Source organism: Bacillus rossius, assembly GCF_032445375.1.
Source record: "Bacillus rossius redtenbacheri isolate Brsri chromosome 4 unlocalized genomic scaffold, Brsri_v3 Brsri_v3_scf4_2, whole genome shotgun sequence".
Taxonomy (NCBI): domain Eukaryota; kingdom Metazoa; phylum Arthropoda; class Insecta; order Phasmatodea; family Bacillidae; genus Bacillus; species Bacillus rossius.
The window spans coordinates 28,908,390-28,933,127 of NW_026962011.1; the positions used below are offsets into that span (position 1 = coordinate 28,908,390).

At 37.0% G+C, this 24,738-nt stretch overlaps 2 protein-coding genes across 2 annotated transcripts in view; both read left to right on the forward strand.

Moving 5' to 3' along the window:
• Window positions 1-640: 640 nt before the first annotated feature.
• LOC134542515 (protein farnesyltransferase/geranylgeranyltransferase type-1 subunit alpha) lies at window positions 641-22,091 on the forward strand. Its single transcript, XM_063386880.1, has 7 exons — window positions 641-933; window positions 4,271-4,394; window positions 4,997-5,092; window positions 5,992-6,126; window positions 7,626-7,826; window positions 13,428-13,608; window positions 14,943-22,091. Exons 1-7 carry the CDS (start codon window positions 792-794, stop codon window positions 15,024-15,026), a joined length of 963 nt encoding a protein of 320 aa, XP_063242950.1. The 5' UTR covers window positions 641-791; the 3' UTR covers window positions 15,027-22,091.
• A 2,480-nt stretch (window positions 22,092-24,571) lies between these two features.
• LOC134541976 (ionotropic receptor 25a) overlaps window positions 24,572-24,738 on the forward strand; it is a 33,423-nt gene continuing 33,256 nt past the window's right edge. Inside the window, exon 1 of the mRNA XM_063385745.1 lies at window positions 24,572-24,618. Within this exon, the coding sequence (XP_063241815.1) occupies window positions 24,588-24,618 (31 nt within the window). The 5' untranslated portion in view covers window positions 24,572-24,587. The remainder of the gene's footprint in view (window positions 24,619-24,738) is intronic.

A 24,738-nucleotide genomic window follows, 5' to 3' on the forward strand; every position in this document is an offset into this window, starting at 1 on the left:
ACTCTAGAGAGAGTAAAGTGTTTACATGTAGACCAACACATTTAGAGAAAAAAAGACAAAAATTGAATACTACTACTGCGATTCAGTATGAAGAGAGAAAAATGAAGTAGGTACATTAATTAACACCTAAATGGTAAGTGTGAACATTTGTAGTTACTTTCCCTGTTATTTTTAATTCATGTTTTTTTTTTTTCCCCCAAATTTGTGTATGTGAATGTGAAAACGCAATTTTAAACCACTACTTAACAGTTGACATTTTCAGGTATAGATACTTTTCATGTTACCCTATTTTATTTTATCAGTTATCGTTTGCTCTTATGAACATGCTCACGCTGTGATTACTAATTCTTCAGACTCCTGACGTCATGAATCATTTCACGAACGAATCAGACCGGGCGCGTGGCCGGTTCTCTCATCTCGTTCTCTCGTTCTCTCCGCGTTTTCGTTCTTCCGAATCTTTCAAGGTACCGGCTCTCAAAGAGCCGGTTGGTTCTCTCGTTCTCTCCGCATTTTCGTTCTACCGAATCTTTCAAGGTACCGGCTCTCAAAGAGCCGGTTCTTTACATCGCGAACGAATCGCAAGATTTCGTTCTCTCAAAGATTCGTTCTTTTTGAACGAATCGTTAACGAACGACCCATCACTACACGAGAGACCTCGAGTCAAACAAACTTATCTATGGAAAAGTAGTCTGTAAGTCGTTTAATACATAATAAAATACACATAACCAATAAAATATTTTGAATTGCAAAAACATAAAGTTTAATGCAAGTGAATTTCCTAATATATTAAAATGTCAAGTGGCAGTGCAGAAGATTTATCCGAAGAACCAGAGTGGGTGTTTTATAAGGACAGGCCAGACTGGAAAGACGTCAAACCAATTCCTCAAGATGATGGCCCCCACTCGGTGGTTGCCATTTCTTATTCGGAACAGTGTAAGAGTTTGAAAGTAATGGAGAGTTAAGCCTAGTTGACACGATGATAGTCGCTGTCACGACAGCAGCTGTCACGACAGTGTCTGTTTACACTGGCATTAAGATATTATGCGATAGTTGGGAAAATGTCAGACCTGGTGCGTTGTGTGGCCCAGGTTTTAGTAGTTGCGATAGCTATTTCCGTTAAAACAAAAGACGAAAAAACAGTGGATAGGACATTGGTTGGCACGAAGAAACAAGTTGGGCATTTCAAACACGCTTATAAAAGAATTAGCATTTGAAGACCCCAAAAGTTATGTAAATTTCCTTCGAATTGATGAAAGAATGTTTGTTTTTTATCCCACAAACAAGGGTGTTGTTGGTATTTCTCGAGGAAACTAGCAATCTCAAATCGAGACATTGTCAAAATCAAAATAACCTATAATAAATTTTACTATTGCTTGAAGTACTAGGAACACATGCACTCACACTATCACGATAGTGATTTCAATCCGTTTACACTACGAAAGTGCTGCGACAGTTGCAAGTACTGTCATGACAGTTACTACCAACTATCTAGCTCGACTTGATATCGCGATAGTGCTATCGTGACAGCGCGAGAGTAACTATCGTGCAGTTTACACGGTGAAAGTAGTGTGATAGTACGGCGATAGTAGCTGTCGCGGTAGTAACTATCGGGCTTTACTATCATCGTGTCAACTAGGCTTTAGGCAATTTTCAAGAAGTGCACTTCCGAGAAAAAAAAAAGTTCTATTTTTACTATCTTAACATGTTCTATATCTGTAAAGGGTTATTACGATGTTAAAGTGGTTAACATTTTAAATGGTTTGTTAAGGTTAACTGCATTAAAAATGCTTTAAAACTGTGTGGTAATTTCGTAGAGTTATGATTTATATTGGAAAAAACAGTAAAAAAGTGCATTTTTTGAGTTATGCAAATGTACCGTTATTTAGAAATCGTACTGGACTTTGAGAAATCAGCAAGTGGACAGGGTCACGAAGTGGAGGGGGTAATTGTTCCATATCATGAAACTTGAATTTATAACTTAACCCATCATTGGTTTAACTATGTTTCTCTTGCACTAAAAAAACTAATATTTGGATATTGCGGCTTCCTAGAGTGGAAAGAAATAAAAATAGGAAAACATTGTTTTCACACACTATACACGTCCCTAAATTTATCCAAATGGTTTCGAAAGTCCTACTAGTTTGAATAAAAATTAAATTTTTATATCTTACATTACAATACCTGTGCTTTAACACTGCTGTAGCCATTCATTGTTTACTCACAAAAAAATAGTGATATTTGTTTTCCATGTACTTTGAGACGTTCCTGAATTAACCCTGAAAAAAAAAAATGGTTTCTCAATTTGAACTGGTTTGTGAAAAAATAACATTTACATCTTACGTTACAATACTTCAATGTGTGTTTTTTTTTTAAAAAATTTAGAGAAGTTTAGTAAATGTCTGTCGGAAGATCCTGTACATTAAAGAAATTGCGAAATAAGAAAGAATTATGATTGTAGGTTGAAAAAAAATTCTTTTTATCCAACTTAGGATATAATTCATTATTAAATGACAAATGTACCACAGGATTAAGCCATAAGGATCATGCCATCAAGATCTTTCAACATACTGAACTAAAACAGCAAGCATCATTTACCACACAATAAAGCCAACAGGATTATGCTATCAGGATCAAGCCTTCAGGATCCAGTGATAAACTTCAATATATGAAACAGAAGAATTATCATATTTTTAATCCTAGATAGTTGGCTACAATTGTGCTAAACAAAATATCACGATCACTGGTAAACAATTAATGGTGGCGGCAGTATGAATAAACACAGGTATTGTAATGCAAGCTGTAATCTGTTATTTTTTCTTGAATCGGTACGAATTAAGAGACCATTCTTTCAGGGTAAATTTAGGGACATGTATAATGTGTGTTTCTAATTTTTTTTTTTCTGTTCTTAAAGACAGCTATGTCCGAGTATCAGCCTAAAAAATAATATGAATTAGTTTTTGAAGATCATAGTTGCATTATCTTCTCTAGCTGAGTTTTCATTTTTCTTTGGCCAACACTCAAACTGATGCATTGTTCCTCTGAGACAGTTTCTGTTTAGTGTTGTGCGTAGCAGTGAGAACATTTAAATCATTATTATAAAGCTCTGCAGTACGTAAGGAGTAAAGTTACAGCAAATCAAGACAGTCATTACCTTAACACGAGATGGGTAAATCAGTAGAATGACTTACATGTTCTCTAATATTGTAAAGGAATCAGTCAAACATTTCTTCCATGCAGCCAAATGTGTTTTCATTGTTTAAATTCACGCATTTCACATTTTTGTGGAATTTCTAGGATATAAATTTTCCAGATTGTTCCAAAAGTAGGTAATTTCGAAATTTAGGTCCCTGCACCCATAAAAATGTGCTAAAGTATTTTTTTTTTAAGTTTTTGAAAATGTTTTTGAAACAAAGTTTGATGGTTTTGCTGTTGTCATCTTTTCCATCTTCTAGTTTACATTACATTTGGGACATGCAATTTTTAATTATAATGCTTAGAGACAAGATTTTATGGTTTTATTTTTAGTTTAATTTCATTTTTAAAACAGAAGAATTTTGTGTTATTGTTTTTATTTCATTAAATTTGTTTTTTAATCATATTCCACCAAAATAGCATAATGTAGACATGCTGTAATTTTATGGTTAAATAATTCTTTTGTAAGTATGTAAAACAGATATATAAAGAAAAATAAAATTCAATCCGTGAGCATTTGTAGTTTTAAAGTGATTCGATGAAAGATTTACTGTCAGACAATAAATATTAATTTTTCTGATCTATGTATGCACTTTGGTACAAACTTGGTACATTCCTTGGATTTAAAACATTAAAAAATTACATTTTTTATTTGAATTAAATTTTGTTTAATTTGAGCTTCATTTCATAATTTAACTTGCATTTTCATGCTGTATAGTATGTTGACGTGCTTTATTGCTTTCCAATGTTGTTTTGGTTTTATCAGAAATTCACCATATCGTAATCAGTTTTGTGATGCTTAAGCAGTGGGTTCCTCTTCATTGTTTTTGCTGAGAGACATGGTAGCAGGACATGATTGCTTTCAGCAGCCCCAAGACGTGGAGCCAGCCCGGCTTCAGCGGGACACTCGCCAGAGATTCCCTACTTTCCTCGGAACTTTGCCTCTAAGCTAAATCCTACATCATATCTGGCTCTACTTTTTTTTTGTGTATAAGGAAATAAAATTGGCTGTGAATCATGTTTGTAATTTTTTTTTTTTGACATTGCAATTTAATGAATTAAATTGATTTTGCTTCAGTCAAGGATGTCTACGATTACTTCCGAGGGATCCTAAAACTGAACGAGAAGTCCGAACGAGCTTTGGGGTTGACGAAAGATGCTCTGGAGCTAAATCCTGCCAACTACACTGTCTGGCAATACAGGTGAATGCTGCATTTCAAGAACACGTTGAAAAATTAAATAAAGTAATTTTTAAATTCATTTGTTCATTTTTTTTTTCCATGCCATACCATCGGTCCAAGTTCCACGTCAATGCAGAACAGCTCTCTCTCCATGCAAACATTTTTTGAATAATGTTTTTCTGAGTTCTAAATTTATGCCAGTTGGGTGATGATTATATTAAAAAAAAAAAAAAAAAAAAAAAACTAATTGTGTACAATGTGTTTAGTTATGAGTAGAGACCAGGAAAATTCGCAGGTTCAATGACCTTCAGGATAGACTCCAATATTCTCTACACACTTGGGCAAATGCCAACTGTTCATTGGCTGCTGACTTGTGATTTGTCTCGACTGGATGGCCTGTGATTCGACACTTCTATGAGTGAGGATCTCTAATTGGCTCTCAGTCCTCCAGATTAACAGTGAACCAATGACAGAAGCAGCACTCAGGTATAATTATTTGAATTTTAGCATAACACAAAATGAGCCCGCGAATTTTACGGGTCTCTCATGTGCTTCTCTCGTGATGAGGGCTCGTGACCTCTGGTAGTGCTGAATGCAGGAGCCCCGCACGTCCTCGGTTGCAGGCGGGAGATCCTGAAGCACCTGGGCAAGGACCTGCATGAGGAGCTGGCCTTCACCAGGCACATGATAGAGAACATGTCCAAGAACTACCAGGTGTGGTAAGTGCTCAGCGCCCCCCTCCCCCCCCCCCCTTCCCGGCGTCACCCACTCCGCTACGGCGTGAGACCACTCTCGAAGGTAGGACTCCCCCTTGCTTGCCGACTGAACCTCGGGACGGGTCTGCTGCGATCCCGGGGTCCGAGGCCGGAGTCGTCCTGGAGCTTGTTCGAGTCTTTCCTTCGACAGCTGTCGTGCCATTGGACGGTGAGTGAGGTGGTTGAGCAGCTCAGGAACAGGCTTATCAGTTCATCATCTGTCCACTCGGCACGCACGCTGTCACACCCGACTGTCACCTTGACAAAACTTGGCAGGAAATCCAGTTGCACAGTTACTTGTGAATTTAGAGGTGCAAATTACAAAAAAAATTTTTTTTTAAAGTATTGTTGACTATATACGTTGTTATGAAAGGGACAAAAAGTTTGGGGAGGGAAGGGAAGACATAGATTTTAACTATCCTTTGTTTATTAGTGTTTTTTGTCTATAATTATATTTGTTGTTAAATGTTGTGAAAAAACAAACTGTAAAGGTAGAGCAAGTCACTGAACTTACTGCTTTAAACAAAGTAGTTGTTGGTTTTATTGTTTCCTCTGGGGAATCGATAGGGTAATGAACCTGATCTCTTTCTCATAAGATTCAATAATGTGGTTATATTTTCTGTGCTGTAACAATCACTTTATGAAACATTATTATGAAAAAAAAATATTAACTAAACATGAGTCTACTTCTCTCACTCAGCAGTAAACTGAACTCGAGGGGGAAACTCGCCAGACCCCAAACACAATAAGCAAAGGAAGTTGATGTAAATCTCCCGAACGTGGAAGTACATGTTTTCGAAGCGTGGCAGTGAGGTTGCACAGGCATTGCAAGTGACGATGTTGCGTGCCGGCTCTGTTGGAAGGCACCATCGCGGGGTGATGGTGGAGTGGCTAGAGGACCCGTCACAGGAGCTTCTCTTCACGGAGCACATCCTGTCGAGCGACGCCAAGAACTACCACGCCTGGCAGCACCGCCAGTGGGTCGTCAAGACCTTCAAGTGAGTGATTGTTCTCGCACCTGCGTGGCAAGCTTTAGCACTATAAAAAGTGATCACAGAAGGGTTCTTCAGGGTAACTAGAATCCAGAAAAAACAAGGAAAACCTTCAAGAGTGAGGTAATTTCAATTTTCTGGAAAGAATTAGGGATAAAGTTGGGGAAACATGCTTTGCTTCAAGTCATTTGACTAAAATGTCTAGATACAAAAGTATGTCCACCATCGCCGGCTGGCATACTGTAGCGTGCATGTATTGTAGTTGGGACTTTACTGTGATGTTTTTAGCACAACCATTGTATGTCCACTTTTATTAGTTCTGAGGTACCAGGACTTGAATGTTTGCAAACATGTTTGCCTTTATAGTTTTTGCTGGTAATAACACCTTGAATTTTGCACTTACAATTTATTTAGACATACTTTGCACGTGAGCAAACAAAAAGTGGACATTCCAGGTTGGTTCTTAAGTGATTATTTTATAATGTTGCAATGCTATTGTGCATTGTAAAGTGTGTCCATAAAAGAATGCCTCAGTTATAAATTTTAATAGTATCAACTGTAAGTGTTGTAGGTATGGGTTAAAGGTCGCAATTAAAGATTAACTCAAACAGTTTTATCTAAGCGGATAAGCAAGTACTGCTTTGTTGTTTTCTCGCTTGCAGCACCATCTATGCAAAATGGCATTTTCTGAGCGTAAAGTGTTTTGTGTTTTGCAGTTTGCTAAAAGTAAATCAGTAATTTCAGTTTAAAGTGAGTTTCATTTAAAGATTGTGATCCCCCATGTGGCATAAACATCCGCCGATGGTTGCCACGACAGAGTTATTTTTCGCTGACCTCGACATTCACCTGACATAACGCCATGCTATTTTTTTCTTAGAGGCTTTATAAAAGATTGTGTCAACGTTCCACCACTACCTAATGGTTTGCCAGAGTTGAGACACACAGTTGAAGAGGCTATTGCTTCCGTACTCGGTCTTGTTAACCAAAGTGTGGGAAGAATTGGACTTTAGGTTTGATGTGTACCATATAACTAAAGGTACACATATTGAACATTTGTAAGGTTAGTTTACCTTCAATTTGATGTGTGATTTGTTGTAAATAGTCTAAATGATACTGTAAAAATGTACCATTGAAACTGGGACATTCTTTTATGAACATCCTGTAGTTAAGCAGATGTCACGAGTGTTAAAGATGGCATCTGAGACTGAGTTGTTATTGTGTTGGTGTCTTGGAGTGTGACGGCATACGTACTTTGCAGGCTCTTTTTTTGGTCACTGTGGTAAATATTTTTTGTCATGGCATTGGAGAATCTGTAAGGCAATTTGTGTTAGTTGGATCATCAACTAAATCTAAATAATTGAAAAGTTGTTTTAGTTTGTTTTTTTCCATATAAATATTGTCCAATGATTTGTGGGTTGTGATAGACAGTGGGGTACAGCAAGGAACTGTCAGCCATGTAGGTACATGACATGTGTTTGTTGTTCTAGTGGTTGGTTGTGCTGCAGGTTGTTCGACAAGGAGCTTCAATACGTGGACAAACTCCTGGACGAGGATGTACGGAACAATTCGGCGTGGAACCATCGCTACTTTGTCATCAACAACTCTACTGGCTTCGTCGGCGAGGTCCTTGACCGGGAGATCGCGTACACCATTGAAAAGATCAAGCTGGCAACTTTCAACGAGAGTCCTTGGAACTACGTCAGGGGGTACGGATCTCTGAAATATATTTGCTTGCGTTAAATTGGGAGTCGTCGGAAATACTGCCAAAAGTGACGCCAAAACGTGGAAAAACTTAATTAAGTTAACTCCATCAATTTTTTACAAACAATATTTTAGTTACTGAGTCTTTGTCAGAATAGGGACATTATAATTCCTTGTCTGCTGATTGAACTACTAACTGGGGCTTTTTTTTTGCCCAGTTATAATGCAGATAATAATTTAATCCCAGTTTTGCCACTTTTTTCCTGGGTCACTTTTGGCAGTATTCAGACGTAGTACAGTAGAACCTCTTTTTCACGTACCTGGGATTTGCGTTTTCCCGTAGTTAACGTATTTTTTTATTTGCACCATCATTTCCCCTATAGTATTAATTAGGGATGGGCTGGTCGAATCCTCGAATCGCACCGAATCTCTAGTATTCGAAAGATTCGAAAATTGAGGGAAAAGATTCGGGATTCGAGGAAAAATATTGATGTAAATGTAGTACTTTAAAAACTTAAATGCTTACAATTTACTTGGCCTGTTTACGTTTCCCTTGGAACACATCCTATTAAGGTACAGTAGAACCTCGTTAATGCGTGATGGTCGGGACCGAGATAATCACGGATTACCGAATATCACGGACTAGCGATTAAAACCCCGGAAGGTCTTGTCAAGCTTCTTAGACACCGGCGTGCAGCTGGGTTAAGTCCAAGGTCATGTGACGTAACATCTCCCGAGGCTTACTGTGCCTTGGCAGCAGATGGATAAAAAATAGTAAACTCCCCATTATTCGTGTTAATTGGGACCTGCCGATGCCCGGATAATTGAAATCCTGTAAAAAAAATAAATAAACCCGGATAATCCGTTCATGGTAAGGGCCGGCTGTCTTCAAATTAGTGTCTCGGCTTAAAAAAATACAGCACTGCGTAGCCATTAGTTCACGGTCATTTACAACAGCCTGAAGAGAGAAAGATAAGATCGTGCTGACCTTGCACACATAAATTTTGGGAAACACCCCCCCCCCCCCCCCCCCCACCTCCTCCTTCATACAGCCGAATGCCAGCCAGACGCGTCACTTGCCAGGCGCCTGCCGTGCATTGGCGTGCATTGGCGGGTGGAAACAAACAAAGGGAGACGGGAAGCAGAAGTCAGGACATCCCCCTCAAGTTTAAAGAGTGACAAATGTGACAGCTGAAAGGGGGGCGACACAAAGGGTCGGTACAAACAGTGTTGCAGAGTTTGGCGGCCCATGCGAAGGCTTGCAGTGTTTACCCGCCGCCGGCCCTCGTGACGTTAATTTTAAGCACTGGCAATTTTTACTTCTCTTTTTTTTTCTGCTCTTTTAAATCGTCCCTGATTATCCGATTCCCGAATTAGCGCATCACAGATTAACGAGGTTCTACTGTATTGTACTTTTAATTCGTTATTATATAAAAAAATTATGAAGCATGTACTGATTTGGAAAACTTACTTTATATTCATGAACATGGATGCATTGTCGCTACATTGGCATTAAATAAGGCATAAATCACAGATGTATTCTCAGAATATGCTAAAAAATAAAATAAAGCACATATAGGATCTAGACTAGTAATATGAATCTTGTTTTTTTTTTAACAACTTTACCCAGAAATCTGTTACTTAGTAATACAACAATAATGCCGACTTTCATCACAAGTTACGGTCGCACATGTAGTAATAACAATGAAATAATGAATGAGATAAATTTAATACATTATACAATTATTATTTTAATCGTGATTCAATTTTAAATATTCTGATACACGTTCTATTTATGAATTTTTTTAGGACCAAGTTTGGTTTGTGTAGACTACCAACATTAAAATATGTATTATCTGAGAATTCCATGATGGCCAACCAATAAATTTGTTAGCCAATCATTTTGAGCAACACAAAAAATAACTAATATTAATATAAAGAATTTTAATGGGTAAACTAGAGAAAACACCCAGTCACTTTTAACTTCGGGCATATTAATCACTATGCTTTAGTGAGGCTTAATTTTAAAAGACGCACGACAATATTTCTCATGGTTATGGCCTAAAACCATTGAAGCCAAGATGGCGCCTTTCAGTTTCCATTAAATATTTCAGGAAAGCGTTTATCTTCATTTGGGACTTTAAACAAATGTCAAGTTGGTAACTACAAAATATTTTTTCGTCGGATGTTGAATTTCGTTTTCCGATTTCCGTGGATACATGAATCACTGTACTCACAGATAATGCCTGAATGCCTTAAATCCACCAAGTCGGATTCTACAGCAATTGATGAAGTGACCAGATTCTTACGTGATCCTACAGTTAACCCAGAAATAAACATCCTCGAATACTGGAAAACTCAGTCTGCGTGTTCACCCAGGCTACATAAACTGTTCAAAAAATATTTGTGTTCACCACCTGCGACAGTGTTCTCTGAACGTTTGTTCAGCACTGCAGGAAACATATGTGACCAAAAACGGAATCGTCTTGATCCAGACCGTGTCAAAATCCTTGTTTTTTTAAATAAAAATTTAAAGGGTTAAATAATTCTGCATAATGTTTAATTTTTTCTCTTAACTTATAAATCATTTTATAATTAACCCTTGAGATCTGGATTCGGATTCGAGGGGTGGATTCGAGGTACTGTTTGGGATTCGAATTCAAGATTCGGATTCGGGAAAATGGGATTTTACCCATCACTAGTACAGTAAAACACCGTTTTAACGAACTTCATTAGAGCGAACAATTCATTACTACGAACTATGCCTTTGGTCCCGTCAGACGTCCATATAACATAACGTAAAAAAATTTCACTAGTACGAATTTTCTCGTTCAAATTTTTTAAATATTCTATAAATATTCATTTGAACGAACACTTTTCTGCCCGGCACGGTAAACGACAAATGGATAAAATCGTCGCCATTCACCCACAAACTGCCATCTTATTTATTTTGATACGCGCCATAGATGACTGCAATGGACTAGAGCTGTAGCATACCGTATGTATTCGTTACTGAGTAACGGGTGCGCCGTCTATATACGAGTAACGAAATGTTACACACGGCTGCATTTCGTTACTCGCATTCTTCGTATGTTTCACGCATGCGCTCGCATATTCGATGAATTTACGTTACAAAGAACGATGTTTCTTTATTAAGTAAAGTATAATAATTTGGAAATTCGTCGTCCAAGATTTTTACTCTTTATTAAAGGTATTGTGTGTGTAGACAAAGTTTGAGATTGGAACAAAAACAACGTAAGAAAGTATTTTTTACAAATTAGAAATATGTATGTTTTTGTTTTTTATTATCGCGAATTTTCACTTTTTTTTATTATCTTAAAAGAGATAATATAATAAAGCCACTCTAATGAGATTTAATTGTTTCTTGGTTAACAAAAACTGTTAATTATCAAATATTGTTATTTGTATATATTCTATTTATTATTATTTATGCGACGTCATACTGTACGCGTACGCAATACGACTCGATTCGTTGCATGTTATGCGGTACATATCAGAAGTAACGAGTAACGATACGATAGTAACGAGTACTGATTGTTATAGTAACGAATACATACGGGTATGCTTTTTTTGGTTACTTTTACACCTCTACAATGGACTAGTGTTGAAATTAATGCACAAAACTAGTGTAGCGACTAAAGCGCTGCATTGTGGTGTTCGCTGACATTACTCTTTGTTCTATGCTCGCACGATGTGTTTAACCGATGCGAAGTGCTACATCATAAAGTATTGCTACACACACATCTCTGGTCGTTTTCTTGTTTATTGTTTGAGAAACGTGCGGTAGCCTACAACTCACATAGTTTCGGTCTAGCACGTTCGTGCAACTTCGGATTTCTCTCAAAAATTGAAATTTAAAAAATCGAAGGGTTGTGTTAGGTTAGTCACAACATGCTTGATCTTCTGATTTAGCGGCTGAAGTGGCGTTAATACCAAAACGCAAAACTTCGGAAATCTTCGCAAATTCTTGCAGAGAACCGAAACTACGTGAGTTGTAGGCTTCCCAGAAACGTGGCTATACTACATGTATAACTTATTTTTACATGTGTAGTGTGCATTTGTTTTTATAGTTTAAAAAACCGTACTACTGAACATGTCTTCTAGGAAACGACTTGAAATGTTAAAAGCAGTAGATAAAGAAAATAAAAAGACTGATGTGGCTAAAAAGTTAGGTATCTCCAAATCAACATTATCCACAATTCTCACCCAGTGATCCAGTTTGGAAGACAATAAAATGTAAAAAAAAATTCCTAACTTTTAAATTTTATATTTTTGATTTATTACAGCATTGCTTGTACCACTCATATTGGTATTAGATTTTCTACTTTGTTTTTTAACAAGATCGAGTTATGTTCAAAACCCCAAAACAGGCAATCATTGTGATTTCGGTATAAAGAACTTCATTATAACAAACTGCCATAATTTTGGTCCCTTCGTGTTCTTTATAATGAAGCTCTACTGTATTAATGCATTATTTACCCGCTATATGCGGAAGCATTTCCCGTAATTTACGTTGGATCAGCGCAGCATCTGTGAGAATACCATCAGAAAAAGTTCAGAAAGAACACTATAAAATAAAGTGAATACTATTACGATTAGAACATATTTCTAATACGTCCATGCACGTACTCGCAACACCTTCAATTGCCATTGTAAACAACCTTCACTTCGAAATTTTATTCTGTGCCACGGTAAACTATACGGCCATACGTCAAAATTTTCTGTGATTGCGGAAACGATAGGTAAAGTTAAAACAAAAATTGCCATACGTTTAAATATTTATACATAAATTTATATAGGTACACACTTTAAATTAAAAGTTATAGACGCGATTACTGAGCGTATACTAAAATTATTTAAAGAAAATTTTTCCCGCAAAAATGGCGTCTTCGTGTGTGTGTGGTCAAACTCTTTTCACTTCAATGGTTAGTTGAAGGTAAGTTTTTCTTGGCGACTTAATATTAGTGATTTAAAATTATAAAATGGCAGTTTGTGCTAGCAATATAAATAAAATTCGTAAATCATTTATAAAAATATAAATGGTATTTTATATTTTAATAAATAATTTTATTTTAACAAATACCCAAAAAAGTTTCTGGAAGCAGTTGGCAGTAGTGAATTCCGAACATGGCTACGATAGTGATACGTTTTTTTTCCAATTCATAACAAGTGATGGGTTAGTTTTATTTAAATATTTGCCCAAAATCTGAAATAAATAATTTGCTAGTGCGGGAGTATTCATGATGTCTGAAAAAAGTGTAAGAAAAACTCTCACAATAAAAAAAAAACTGGACATTTTGAGACGCTATAATGCACACGTGGGTACCCAAGTTTCTCTTGCTAACGAACTTAAGATTTCATGTTCAACACTGAACACGATTTTGAAAAACCGCAAGACAGTGGAAGAAAATTCTGTTAAATGTGGGGCAGCGACCGCGAATAAGCGAAAGTATGTAGGGACATCAACTCTAGCGAGTGTGTGACTGGCGCGTGGGGAGTAGCGAGTGTGTGACTGGCGTGTGGGTAGTAGCGAGTGTGTGACTGGCGTGTGGAGAATAGCGAGTGTGTGTGCGGCATGCCCCCAGACTGCTGGCGCACCACGAGGACGGGCTCGGCAGGAACCAAGTGATGCGACAGTTCTGCGACGAGCTGTATGCAGCAGGCAACCGCTCCCCCCACCTGCTGGCCTTCTTGGTGGACGCCTACGAGGACCGCGCTGAGACGGGCTGCGACGACTCCCAGCGACTCCTACAGGAGGCCGTCAAGGTGCGTGTTGTTCTTGCTGGACGAACATCACATTTGTCAGCTGGCCTCGAGGCCCTAAACTTGGTGTAGATTCGCTATGTTTCCTGCCAAGTTACAAGTATATTAAGGAATGGAATAATTATTTGTGGTGCACCGATGCGGATACCGATGAATCGTAATCGGCGATTATTGGTACTTACCAATTAATCGTAATCGGCGATTATCTTAACGATTACTTTGCCGATTATCTACGTCCCGGCGTAATTAAATAGGTTTTTAGCGTGTGATATTTTGTTACAAATTTTAGGATAAAATACGGTAATATTTGTTTATATTACAAAATTCATCTAACTCCGTCATATGATTACAGATATTTCGTTAAGTTTAATAAATCTCATTGCCTCGAACAATAAAAAATACATTTTTCCTACACGTTTATGTACGTTTCGTCTTTTGTTCTGATTTTTGTTTAGTGGCCTTGTATATTACCTATAGCCAGAGACGTAAGATAGATGGCACGCAATCAAAATACCACAAGCAGTTGCAGTGGATTCTATGACAATCAATCTTTTCGAGTCGTAGTAGCTGTTCGAAACCGTGGTCCCGATACCGTCTAGAGTTTATCACTGCGTTTACAAACTCGTTATGGGCATCTTTGGTAACATTATCCTTTGTTGTGTTATTTATATGTGACGTGAAAAGTGAAAACGTATTTATAATTTGATATATTCAGTCAACTTAAATAAAATCACATGTGCTAGAATTGGTTTTGTGTCTTTTTTTTTTTATAATTATAGTGAGATGGCGAGTACGGAAAAAAAATTGTGTGGAAACATTTTTCTATAAACTCAAGTGAACAAAATAAAGCAACATGTTTACATTGTTAAACGGTAATTTCTCGATGCAACCTTATGTGATAGTCGATAATAATGCTAGTTTTCCGCAACAAAAACTTATCCATTGTAAACTACAATAATTAGATTGTAGTTCAAGTTGTTTACAATAACAAATATAAATAGAAGTTAATTTAATTTACACTTTTCAATGACTTAATAGTGTATTTTGTATATTTTTATACTGTTATTATAACTATTCTCAATTTTACCTAATCTTGTTATTAAATTCACATGGGAATAAAATTTTTGTGTGCATTATTACACTTTAAAAAATTTGTTCATTATAATCGGTAACTGAATCGGTATCTGCCGATTATTGCTCTCATAATCTGTAATCGAATCGGTAATCGGTAAAGTCATATCGGTGCACCACTAATAATTATTGTTATATTGTTATTTAGTAATTTAGTAATTTAGACTGCAGTGGTCATTGTGCTGATGTGCCTCTTTGGTGTGCAGCTGTGCCATGCGCTGGCGTCTGAGCACGACACCATTCGGCGCGAGTACTGGAAGCACGTTGCAGTGACACTTGCCGCCCAGTGACCTCTGCGTCGCCACGCCTCGCACATCTCCGCGCCACGAGAGGTCTCGGCCGCCCACTCCGGGCCTGAAGAAGTCTGCAGTAGCAGGACACACAGGAGTTCCAAAGGAATCATGACTTCTCAGTGAATACGTACATCTGAGGGCAAGGTGAACTCTTACAAAGGTTATAGCGATGTGACCCCATCCTTGCGGAGGCAGAAAAACTGCGACACCCGGCCGAGTGGAAATAACAATTAAAATAACTCGCGCAACAAAACTAAAGTATTGCGTAATTTCCGCCGAATACACATCTTATTGTCTGTCTCACAGTGTTCAAACTTAAAAACTGCAAAAAAAAAATTTAGAGTCTATAGCCTAGTTAACTTATAATTCAAATGCCTAAGTTCAACAAAACCATTCCATTCACAAAAATTCCCTTTGCCAGAGGCAAAAAAAATAATTGCTTGGATTACTGATTACAAATAAGTTGCACATTTTGATAAACCTGTTTTGGAACTAACAGATAAGAAAATAATTTTCCAGGTAAATCAAAAATTTAAACAAGCTCTGTTTGCCACTACCAGAAAGCTTGACCATTACCGGCAAATTGGCGCGAACATAATAAAACATAAGAAACATTGTTAACATAACTTGGTGTGACCTTAAAGCTGTGCCATAACTTGTTATACCTACAAACTGTTCACAATTTAATATTATAGGAAAAAGATATTTAAAAAAAAATATTAATATATATCATTTGCCCGTTTAATTTTTTTAACCCTCTTCCACCGGTTTTATTTTCAGTGACCTACGACAGTTTAATTGACTGCTTCTCATGATGCTCTTCCTGCACATCTGCCTTTTGACCCAATTTTGTGTTGTGGTAAAAAAGTACGAAATTTCCACGCTTATTTCAGAAACACATAAATGTATGCCATTAACGTAGGTGAAATGAATGTCCAACATATGGCCATTACCTGTCATAAATAATGTTTACACACTCATGATGTAAAGCGCATGATGAACAACTCTCCGTTGGCTAACTCTTACTGAGTTTCGAAACAGTCTTGAGTCTAACTGCTTCATAAATAATCCTTAACGTAAACCTAGTCAAAGATGTTATTTTCCGAAAAATCTACAAACTTTACATACATAGTGTTAGAGACAAGATTTTATGGTTTTATTTTTAGGTCAAGTTCATTTTTAATACAGGTAATTATTTTTTTTATACATTGTCGTATTAATAAAATTATGTTGTGTATTTTTCAACAAAAAAAATATATATATATGTATCTAAAATATTGTTTAAAATCCTTATTTCATTACAATAATCTCATTATGACTCAAACATGATGCATATTTACATTAAAATAATTTGTAATAAGCATGTCTAAACCAGAACTACTCAGAAGGATAAAAATAAATTGGCAAATTTTTGTGTGTTTGAAAAATGTGCATATGTCATTAATGTAATTATGTTTTACAAATGAGATGCAATATCAAATATTATATAAATTTTTTGTAATCCATTTAGTTCATACATTTTGTTACAAATTCATGCTAAATTAGTCAAATATACAGTAAAACCCTGTTAAGAAGTGTATCAAGGTACTTGAAAGTTTAAACTTATTAGCAGGAACATTGTAAAATTGCATGTTTTTACAGGTAAAATACTAAGTTTTGTAAACTTATTATGCAAAAAATTTTCTTAAGTGAGATTTTTAAAAGTGTTTTACTGTAACATTTGTGTATTTGAATTAAGTTTTGGAAAATTGCTGAATGGTTCAATGTTTTTAGTTAAATTTAGGTGTTATGATGTGTTATTGTTATGTCATTTGTGTTTTATTGCAATTTCATATGATTTTGATCCTACCTATTGTTAATCAACCAACATCAATGCAGTGTTGGTTACAAGTCAAACATATTTGTTGCCTTTCATTATTAAACACATTTGTTGAACAGACTTCTTAATTTTCAAGTTAAACAAAAAGAAGAAAGAAATGAATTTTTTTACAAAAATGTTTTGCAAATACAGTTGCAGATAATTTTAACCTCAAAAAGTTAATGTTAAATCATTTCTAAACACCACAGTTCCGCTTTGTACTACTCGTTACGGAGGAAAGTTTATGCATAATAAATTCTCTGTAGCCTACCTTCAGGTTCTTTCGAACGACTGCTAGCTCCAGGGCCAATTTTTACGTCCACCAAATTACTGAGGTGGAACAAGAAACGCTCGGCTGCTGAAGCTTTTCTGGACCTTGACGCTTTGTCGCTTGTTGGCGGCGCGCGGGCAGACCCCTCGAGCTGGCCAGTTCCGAAGCACTCGCTCCCGCGAAATGTCATCATCGTCCCTGGAACAGACGCCAGTGCGCACGCTTTGCATCTTCGAGTCCTTGGCAGACAGTCCTTGTGCCTGGCGCGGTCGCTCCATGTGCAGAACTGTGGTGAGTCCATACGAACGAAACCCTGCGAGCATAGATCCCCATGCACGTGATTCCATACACCTGGCACAGCTCAAGATACTTATGAGCCTAGATCATCGGACATACATGGCACAGTTTTTGTACAATGTGCTATAATTAGAGCCACGATTTTTTCGCACACGCTAAATAAAACAATATTGAGTGATAACACCACCAAAACGCGAAAAGTAGATAACGTACCATATGAACGCGAAATACATAACAGTAACATCGCCAGTTAGATGACAAATTTTTGTTTATATCGTTTCTTGGAACAACTATCTTTGTAGGCGTTTCAAACACACTTTTGCAATATATAAATCTAATAGAAGACTTTAATATTTCATAGTTTTTACACAGATAGTAATTTTTTTTCGTTTTTGGTTATATACACACGTTAGAAAAACAGTGTCGCCATTATGCGAAGATTGTAAATAGACACAGTTAGCCAACTCGACGAAAACGCACTTGTGTTGAGCGTAATAATTTTTCGCATGCGTGTTTTATAACGTAATTTAAAATCCAGGAAAAAATTTATCGTTTTCTGACTAAATAAGTGTACCGCAGCACCCGAAACTTTAAAATCTTGATGAAGTGCAGCACGCATCGCATGTGTTAAGAAATAAGAATATTTTGTTTTGTGTATTGGCATGATTGCATCAAACAACATTATTTTTGTAAACATAAAAAAAAAATGCATTTTACAGCATCGGTGATGTATGTATATACCGTGCTGCAACATAAATTGAGTTATATTTTCATTACATTTTAAAACTTTTTACTGTCGTTAAGTTTCTGTGGATTTATTTTCTGCGTTGCTGTCTTAGGAAAAGTTTAGCAACATTGTGTAACAAACCAAAAAAATGCCTAAAAATAAACCAACAGTGGCTGCACGTGCAGCAGAATTTTCAAAAGAAGGGTTTTATGTGAGTGGTAGTAAAATATTAATGTGTGAATTTTGCGACTGTCGTTTAGAGTTTGAAATTAAAGATACATTAAATAAACACATTCAGTCAGAGAGACAAAAATGGGAAGCAAAGGCAACAAACTTCAAAACGGCAGCTTTCAATTGATGAGGCAGGGCCAGTGCTAAAACGAGCCAAGGAAAAAAAGATGAATTGGTACTGGAAACAGTTGAAACATTTATTGCGGCTGGAATTCCTGTTAAGAAACTGGACAACTGCAAACTTAGGGAATGGCTAGCAAAACATGTCAGTGGTGCTGGTGATATACCTAGTGGAGACTGGGTAAGAAAAAAATATTCTCTTTTAAGGGAAAAGAAAGAGGCAGAGATCAGAGAAAAAGTGGCAGACCAGAAAGTCGTAATTATGGCAGATGAAACCACAGATAAAGCAAAAAATTTTGTGTTCAATATTATTTTCCAAATATTGCAACCAGGGGCAGAACATAGCATTTTACTTGGAGCATCATGTGTACTTGAAGCTGCTAATGCTGTCAACTGCTTGAAAGCTGTGATTGACATGTGCACCAAGTATGAAATCAAAGAAGAAAACATAGTTGCATATGTAACTGACGGTGCTAGATATATGACCAGATCTGCAAGCACTTTGAAAGGTATATTTGGTGAACCTGTGTACCACGTGCAGTGCTGGGCACATAAAATCTATCTGGTAGGGCAGATCTGGCAGAACAGTTTGGAGGATTTAAACCTCTTTTTGATCAAGGTAAAAAATGCTTTTTTGAACACACGAAAGAGACGGCATGCCTACCTCAAACTTTTTGAGGGACAAGAATGGAAAAGATAACTTGAAGATGTTTCCAATGCCCATTGTGACACGATGGAACATGTGGTTTCATGCTGTTTTCTACCTGGCTGATCACCTGCATAACATTGTTAGCTTCTTCGAACAATTGAGTGAAGAAAATAATGCTGCTGTGAAATTCATAAAGAGACTGCAAGAAACTGAGATACAAGCCCTTGAATCTCGGTGTGTGTTTGTCACTGAAAATTGTGTCTGCTTTGTTGACACAATAAACTTTTTGGAGGGATCCTCCTACCCAACTGCCCACCTCCTCTATTCAAAGCTTCAGAAGCTTCAAATTTCATTGGAAGTTCCAACAAAAGAAATTTTTCCAGAGGCTGTTGAAAAGTTACTGAGAAAAATGAAAAGTGTTCTGTCTGCAGCCTTGAAAGAACAGTTCAAACAGACATCACAGCTTAGCTTACTAAAGCTACATGATTTTGTCTCAATTGATCCTTCTCATGCAAGTTTTCGTGATACTGATGCCCTGCTGAACCCCAAAAATATTGGGAATGTGAGCATAGAAGGAAAAAAGTTCTCAAAAATGGTCGATACTCTACCTTTCCTACAAAATGTGCCAAGAACTGCAAGTATACGCAGCAGCAGGTTAAATGGCCCTTCAAAAGCTTGTAAACAGTGAACTACAAAAACCACACACAGCCAGTGTAGACATAGTGAACCTCTTGTGTCAACTGAAATGTGACTTTCCAGAGTTTGCTGCAGCTGCACTCAAATTAATGTGGATACCAACATCAAATGTTGACACTGAAAGGTCATTTTCAAAGTATTCTGTCATTGTCAGTGACCGGAGAAGATCTCTTTTGCCTGAGAATGCTGAACTTCTAACTATGGTTGCTTTCTCATGAATCATGAATAATGTTCACCAAAATAAAATACTGGCACCTGTATATAAATGCACCTTCACCAAATATGGGAAGATAATACCAAAATTATGAGGTCCTAAGTTATGTTCATAATGTTTTTATACTTTCCTTTAATACACAATCTATGCCGTTAATATTTATTTACTTTCAACAATGTTTTAATTTACTTTGAGCAAAAATTGTAAATATTATAATAGGGGTTACAATTACATTTACTATTATTGATCTTAAATCTCCTAAATAAATCATAAAGGCGATACCAAAAAAATCTGAACTTTTATAATGATAAAGACAAAATATCAAAATCTTTAGGACAAAATTTTCCAAAATATAAAACCGTAAAATCTTTGCTCTAGCTATAATAAACTAGAGTGACTGTAATAAATGGAGACCCAGAAATTATATGGATTTTTTTTGGCCGGGGGTGCAAATCTGTAGGATTCACAAAGGGGGCCCGTGGAAATTTCCATGGGTGGGGGGACAACTGTACGGGCCAGAGAGTTTTGCACGTTGGGTTAACTGACACGTCATCTCTGGGTACGGTGCTTGTATGTTGTATACTGCCCATATTTTGGCCTATATGCATGCAATAAGCAGAAAACTTTGAAATATACAGAAAGATTTCCATAAATCATAGTTTTGACATCAAAACTGTTTCAAAGTCATGCCAAACCTGTTTGTCACGATTGTGTAAGCGCATGTGAGCCCCCTTAGTGAGAGGCTTCTTAATTCCTTGGCCACTACTCCCATAGTTTTGGCCACCCATAAAACTAAATATTCTACCCCAGCACTACTGAGTTGTAGGTGCACAGCTATCCCGCCACTCCTCACTCCGACTGGGCAGTCAACACCAGTCAGCAGCAGAGAGACAGTCACATTGACCTACTTGAAAGAAGACAAGGTTCTAAATAACAAATGAACCCAAAGGGAAGCTTCTGAGGGTACAGTATGTATAGGGCTGGAAAGTTTAGCCTGTCGCTAAATGAATCCGCAAATTTACGGGCCTCTAATTTATTGTAAACTCAACCAAATAATTGAGTTAAAACAGCCAATTCATGTTTTAATTTTTTAAAATTATAAAACATAAAGTTATTTTTAAATAACAATAAAATTTACTTTTTCATCATGAAATGTGATGAGGCCATCAGTTAAATGGTAAGAAAAGAAACCAAATTAATAGGTATATGAATGTGACAGTATGCCACATTATTAAAAAAAAAAAGACATTGTTTCTATACTTACTATGAAAAGTACTTATATTGAACTGTTATTGAATGTAAAACAAATGTAAAACATTTTATAGGGACATGAAAATATATTTTTTGTTTTGAGTTAGGTAATTAATAATGAGGTTCCATTGTACAGTCTTCTCAGTTACCAATGTAATTATTCATGTGCTACAATAATCTGAACAGGATAATGAGTGTTTAAAATATGAGCATGCATACAATTAGTCATTACGAGTGTCAGTGCAGGAACCAAAAAAATGTATTAGTCTTATTGGTGGTCGTTTGCTGAAAAAATATCTCACTAAAGGCTCAAACCTTATGTGCGGTGATTGGGGCTCCCGCTGAGTAAATGCCCAAGCGCTAGTGGCTACTCTGCTGTGTGTACTTGGCTTGGACTTTGATGTGATATTGAATGTAAGAGGTGTTTGTACTACACGCTGCAGTATTAAAAATGGATGTAAAGAAACCACCAGTTGCTACATTAGCCTTATTTTATTTGTGATTGTGGGAGTTTCTGATAGGTCGAGCAGCATCAACAGAGTGTTGCTTCTTCAATCCAGAAGCTATCATGGTCCTGCTGCAGTTCAAGTTACTCTTTCTAACAATAAGTCAGCACTGTGGAAAATTGAATGTTTGTACCTTTATTTGATGTTAGTAACTTAAATTTATAACAAAAAAAGTTATATTTGTCAATATGTAAGTGTAAAAAAATTTTTTTAAGAATAATTAAAGAAGAGTCATATAGAAATCATGTAGTTTAATTATTGTAAAAGGTTTATTACATACGTAATTCAGTAGAGGCCTATTACCAGATAGTGTGTGATGCAATGACTTTATAAAACTTCAAACTCTGTGTTTTTTTTTGTGTAATCAGAATATTAATTTGAAGCAATTCTGAAGCTATGGTGTATCAATATGAGACTGTGTTTTTGCGTACTTAAACAACAAATAACAGGTAAAAAAAAATCACTGAAATGAGAAATGTTATCAGCGTTGGTTTGAGTAATTAAACAACTTCGATAACATTTTCGTATTGGATGAAGCCCACTTTCACTTAAATGGACATACACATAAACAAAATTGCAGATTTTGGAGCAGGGAAAACCCAAAATAAAACACCAAAGTCCTTTGCCTTTTCCAAAGGTGATGGTTTGTGTGGCAATCTCTTTAAAGGGTACTATTGGCCAGTTCTTCTTGGAAATGCACACTGTAATTCTGCAGAGTATGTGAAAATGCTACGAGAATTTTTTCAGTCACAGTTGTAGCAGTAGGTTACAACAATAGGACTTGGTTGCAGCAAGATCACACAATCTGCCATATGTCCAAGGAAAGTATACCCATTGTTAAAGAAAGGTGCCCTAATAAGTTAATCTCACGAAGAGGAGATATTCCATGATCTCCCCGCAACCCGGATCTATAACTCCAGCTGATTTTGTTGTAGGGTTGTCTTAAAAGTTGAGTCTAACGAAATAAACCAGCGACGATACTACAATTAAAGGAGAACATCCGTCAAGATATGGTCGGCATATCCTGAGCTTTGTGTCAAAATGATTTCGAAAATCTAAGGGCCAGATTTGAAGAATGCCAGCGGCGAGATTGCGGCTATTTGAATGATATTATTTTTAAGAAATAATTTTACAATAAGTATATTTTTGTTCTTATAAATAAATATTTATTTGAATACAGTCTGTATTTTATTTCCATGGTTATTTAAAAAATGCAAATATATGTATGGCCCACCTGTTAGACCTGGAGAGAACTGTGCACTACTGCTAAATGATGACATCCTTAACTGGGATGGGATCACCACATTGGACCTAGGTATGGATAATGGCCTCTATGGAATAGCAAACCCCTTAAGTTGAACATAATCTAGGGCCTAAGGACTTAAATCCCTGCAACCATTGATGGCTCCCATGTGCAGGAAGGTATGGAAAGAGGCTGACATTCTGCCAACCAAGCACTCGTTTATCCATTGCTAATGACGGGTTAGAGCAGTCAGATACTTGTCTCCCTACAAAGTCATTTGGGTTCTTTTCCCAGCAGGGTCAAACCCAGATTATTTGTGAGTGGGGATTGGTGGCAGACACGTAGGGGGTTATATATTTCTCTGAAGTTATATAAAAAAAAAGAATGAGAACCAGGTGAAGGTGGTATGCTATCTTGGGTGAAGTTAGGTGAGCTGTTATAGTAAATGATATTGCAAACCACAAAGGCAGTGATGCATCTTGAGAATGATGTAGTCAACATAAATTTTTAAGTACATAATTTCTTATTCAAACATTTTGTTTTTAGAATCTCCGCTCGAAACACATTCCTGTATCTACCACAGTAATGAGCTAATTCATGTGTTCACATGTTGCAGTGTACCTATAATATGGAACTTGGGTACAAAATGTAATGTACAATTCTTAAAAATAATTCAGAGCATAATAAATGTAAAAACATGTGTTTTCAACTAAATTTCTGGATGAGATCACACACACAGTTTCCACACCCCCCGCTAGAATTTGTTGCCGAATTAGCTATGTGTGTAAATGGCGGTCCGAGCGCAAACTTCAGGCTGAGGTGCAGGTCCGCCATCTTGGATTGTGATGTCACGGTGGCCATCTTGGATGACCTTTGACCTTGGTGGCCATCTTGGATGATGTAATCGACACCATTTTGTTTTCTATAACTTTTTGCCATTTTGAATTGTCACCTTTGCAATTTCCGTTACAGCCGCCATTTAGAAAATTTTTATGCTAGAAATTTGGAAAAAAAAAATCGAATTCAATAACAAATTTTAATAATCAATATTTTAGTAAAATTTTAATAAAAAACTCACTTACATCCTCGTTCCGAACCCGGTGAAGGTAAAATAAAAGATGGCGACCGATCCTTCCCCTACGGAGGCTACCAGCAGACTGACCCCCCACCATTTTGACCAGACCATTGCATATATGAACTAGCCCCCCCCTCCATCACGCTTTCCCAAATATTATAATGTTATTTGAAATGTGAGATTACATTAATTTGCTGGTAGGATGGTTTTAGATCACTGACGATTACTGAAAGACTCGCTAACATTATTTTTTAAATCCATAATCCATATAAAACTCGAGCCGACGAGGACATGACAGTTTGTAAGTGCGAGCCCACTCACCCACCAGGAGCAAGTACGGGGGAGGGGAGGGGAGGGGAGGTCGATGGCGGCTCGCCGCACCGACTCGCGCACTTGGCCGCAGACGTCTGCCGGGACAACATGGCCGCCACGTCCGCAGCTCCGCGGCGCAGTGAGTACCTACTCCCCGGACCGCGCCGGGTGGGGGGGGGGGGGGGGGGGTGTTCCACCCTTTCCCCGAAATATTTCCAACAAATGGAAACAACTTGAAATCAAACAGCGGGCAAAGTAA

Excerpts from the sequence above, each read along its gene's own strand:
- LOC134542515 (XM_063386880.1), top strand. The coding sequence starts at position 792 with ATGTCAAGTGGCAGTGCAGAAGATTTATCCGAAGAACCAGAGTGGGTG. Across the intron at positions 934-4,270 it reads CATTTCTTATTCGGAACAGT|TCAAGGATGTCTACGATTAC; the intron begins GTAAGAGTTTGA and ends ATTTTGCTTCAG. Across the intron at positions 7,827-13,427 it reads CCTTGGAACTACGTCAGGGG|ACTGCTGGCGCACCACGAGG; the intron begins GTACGGATCTCT and ends GCATGCCCCCAG.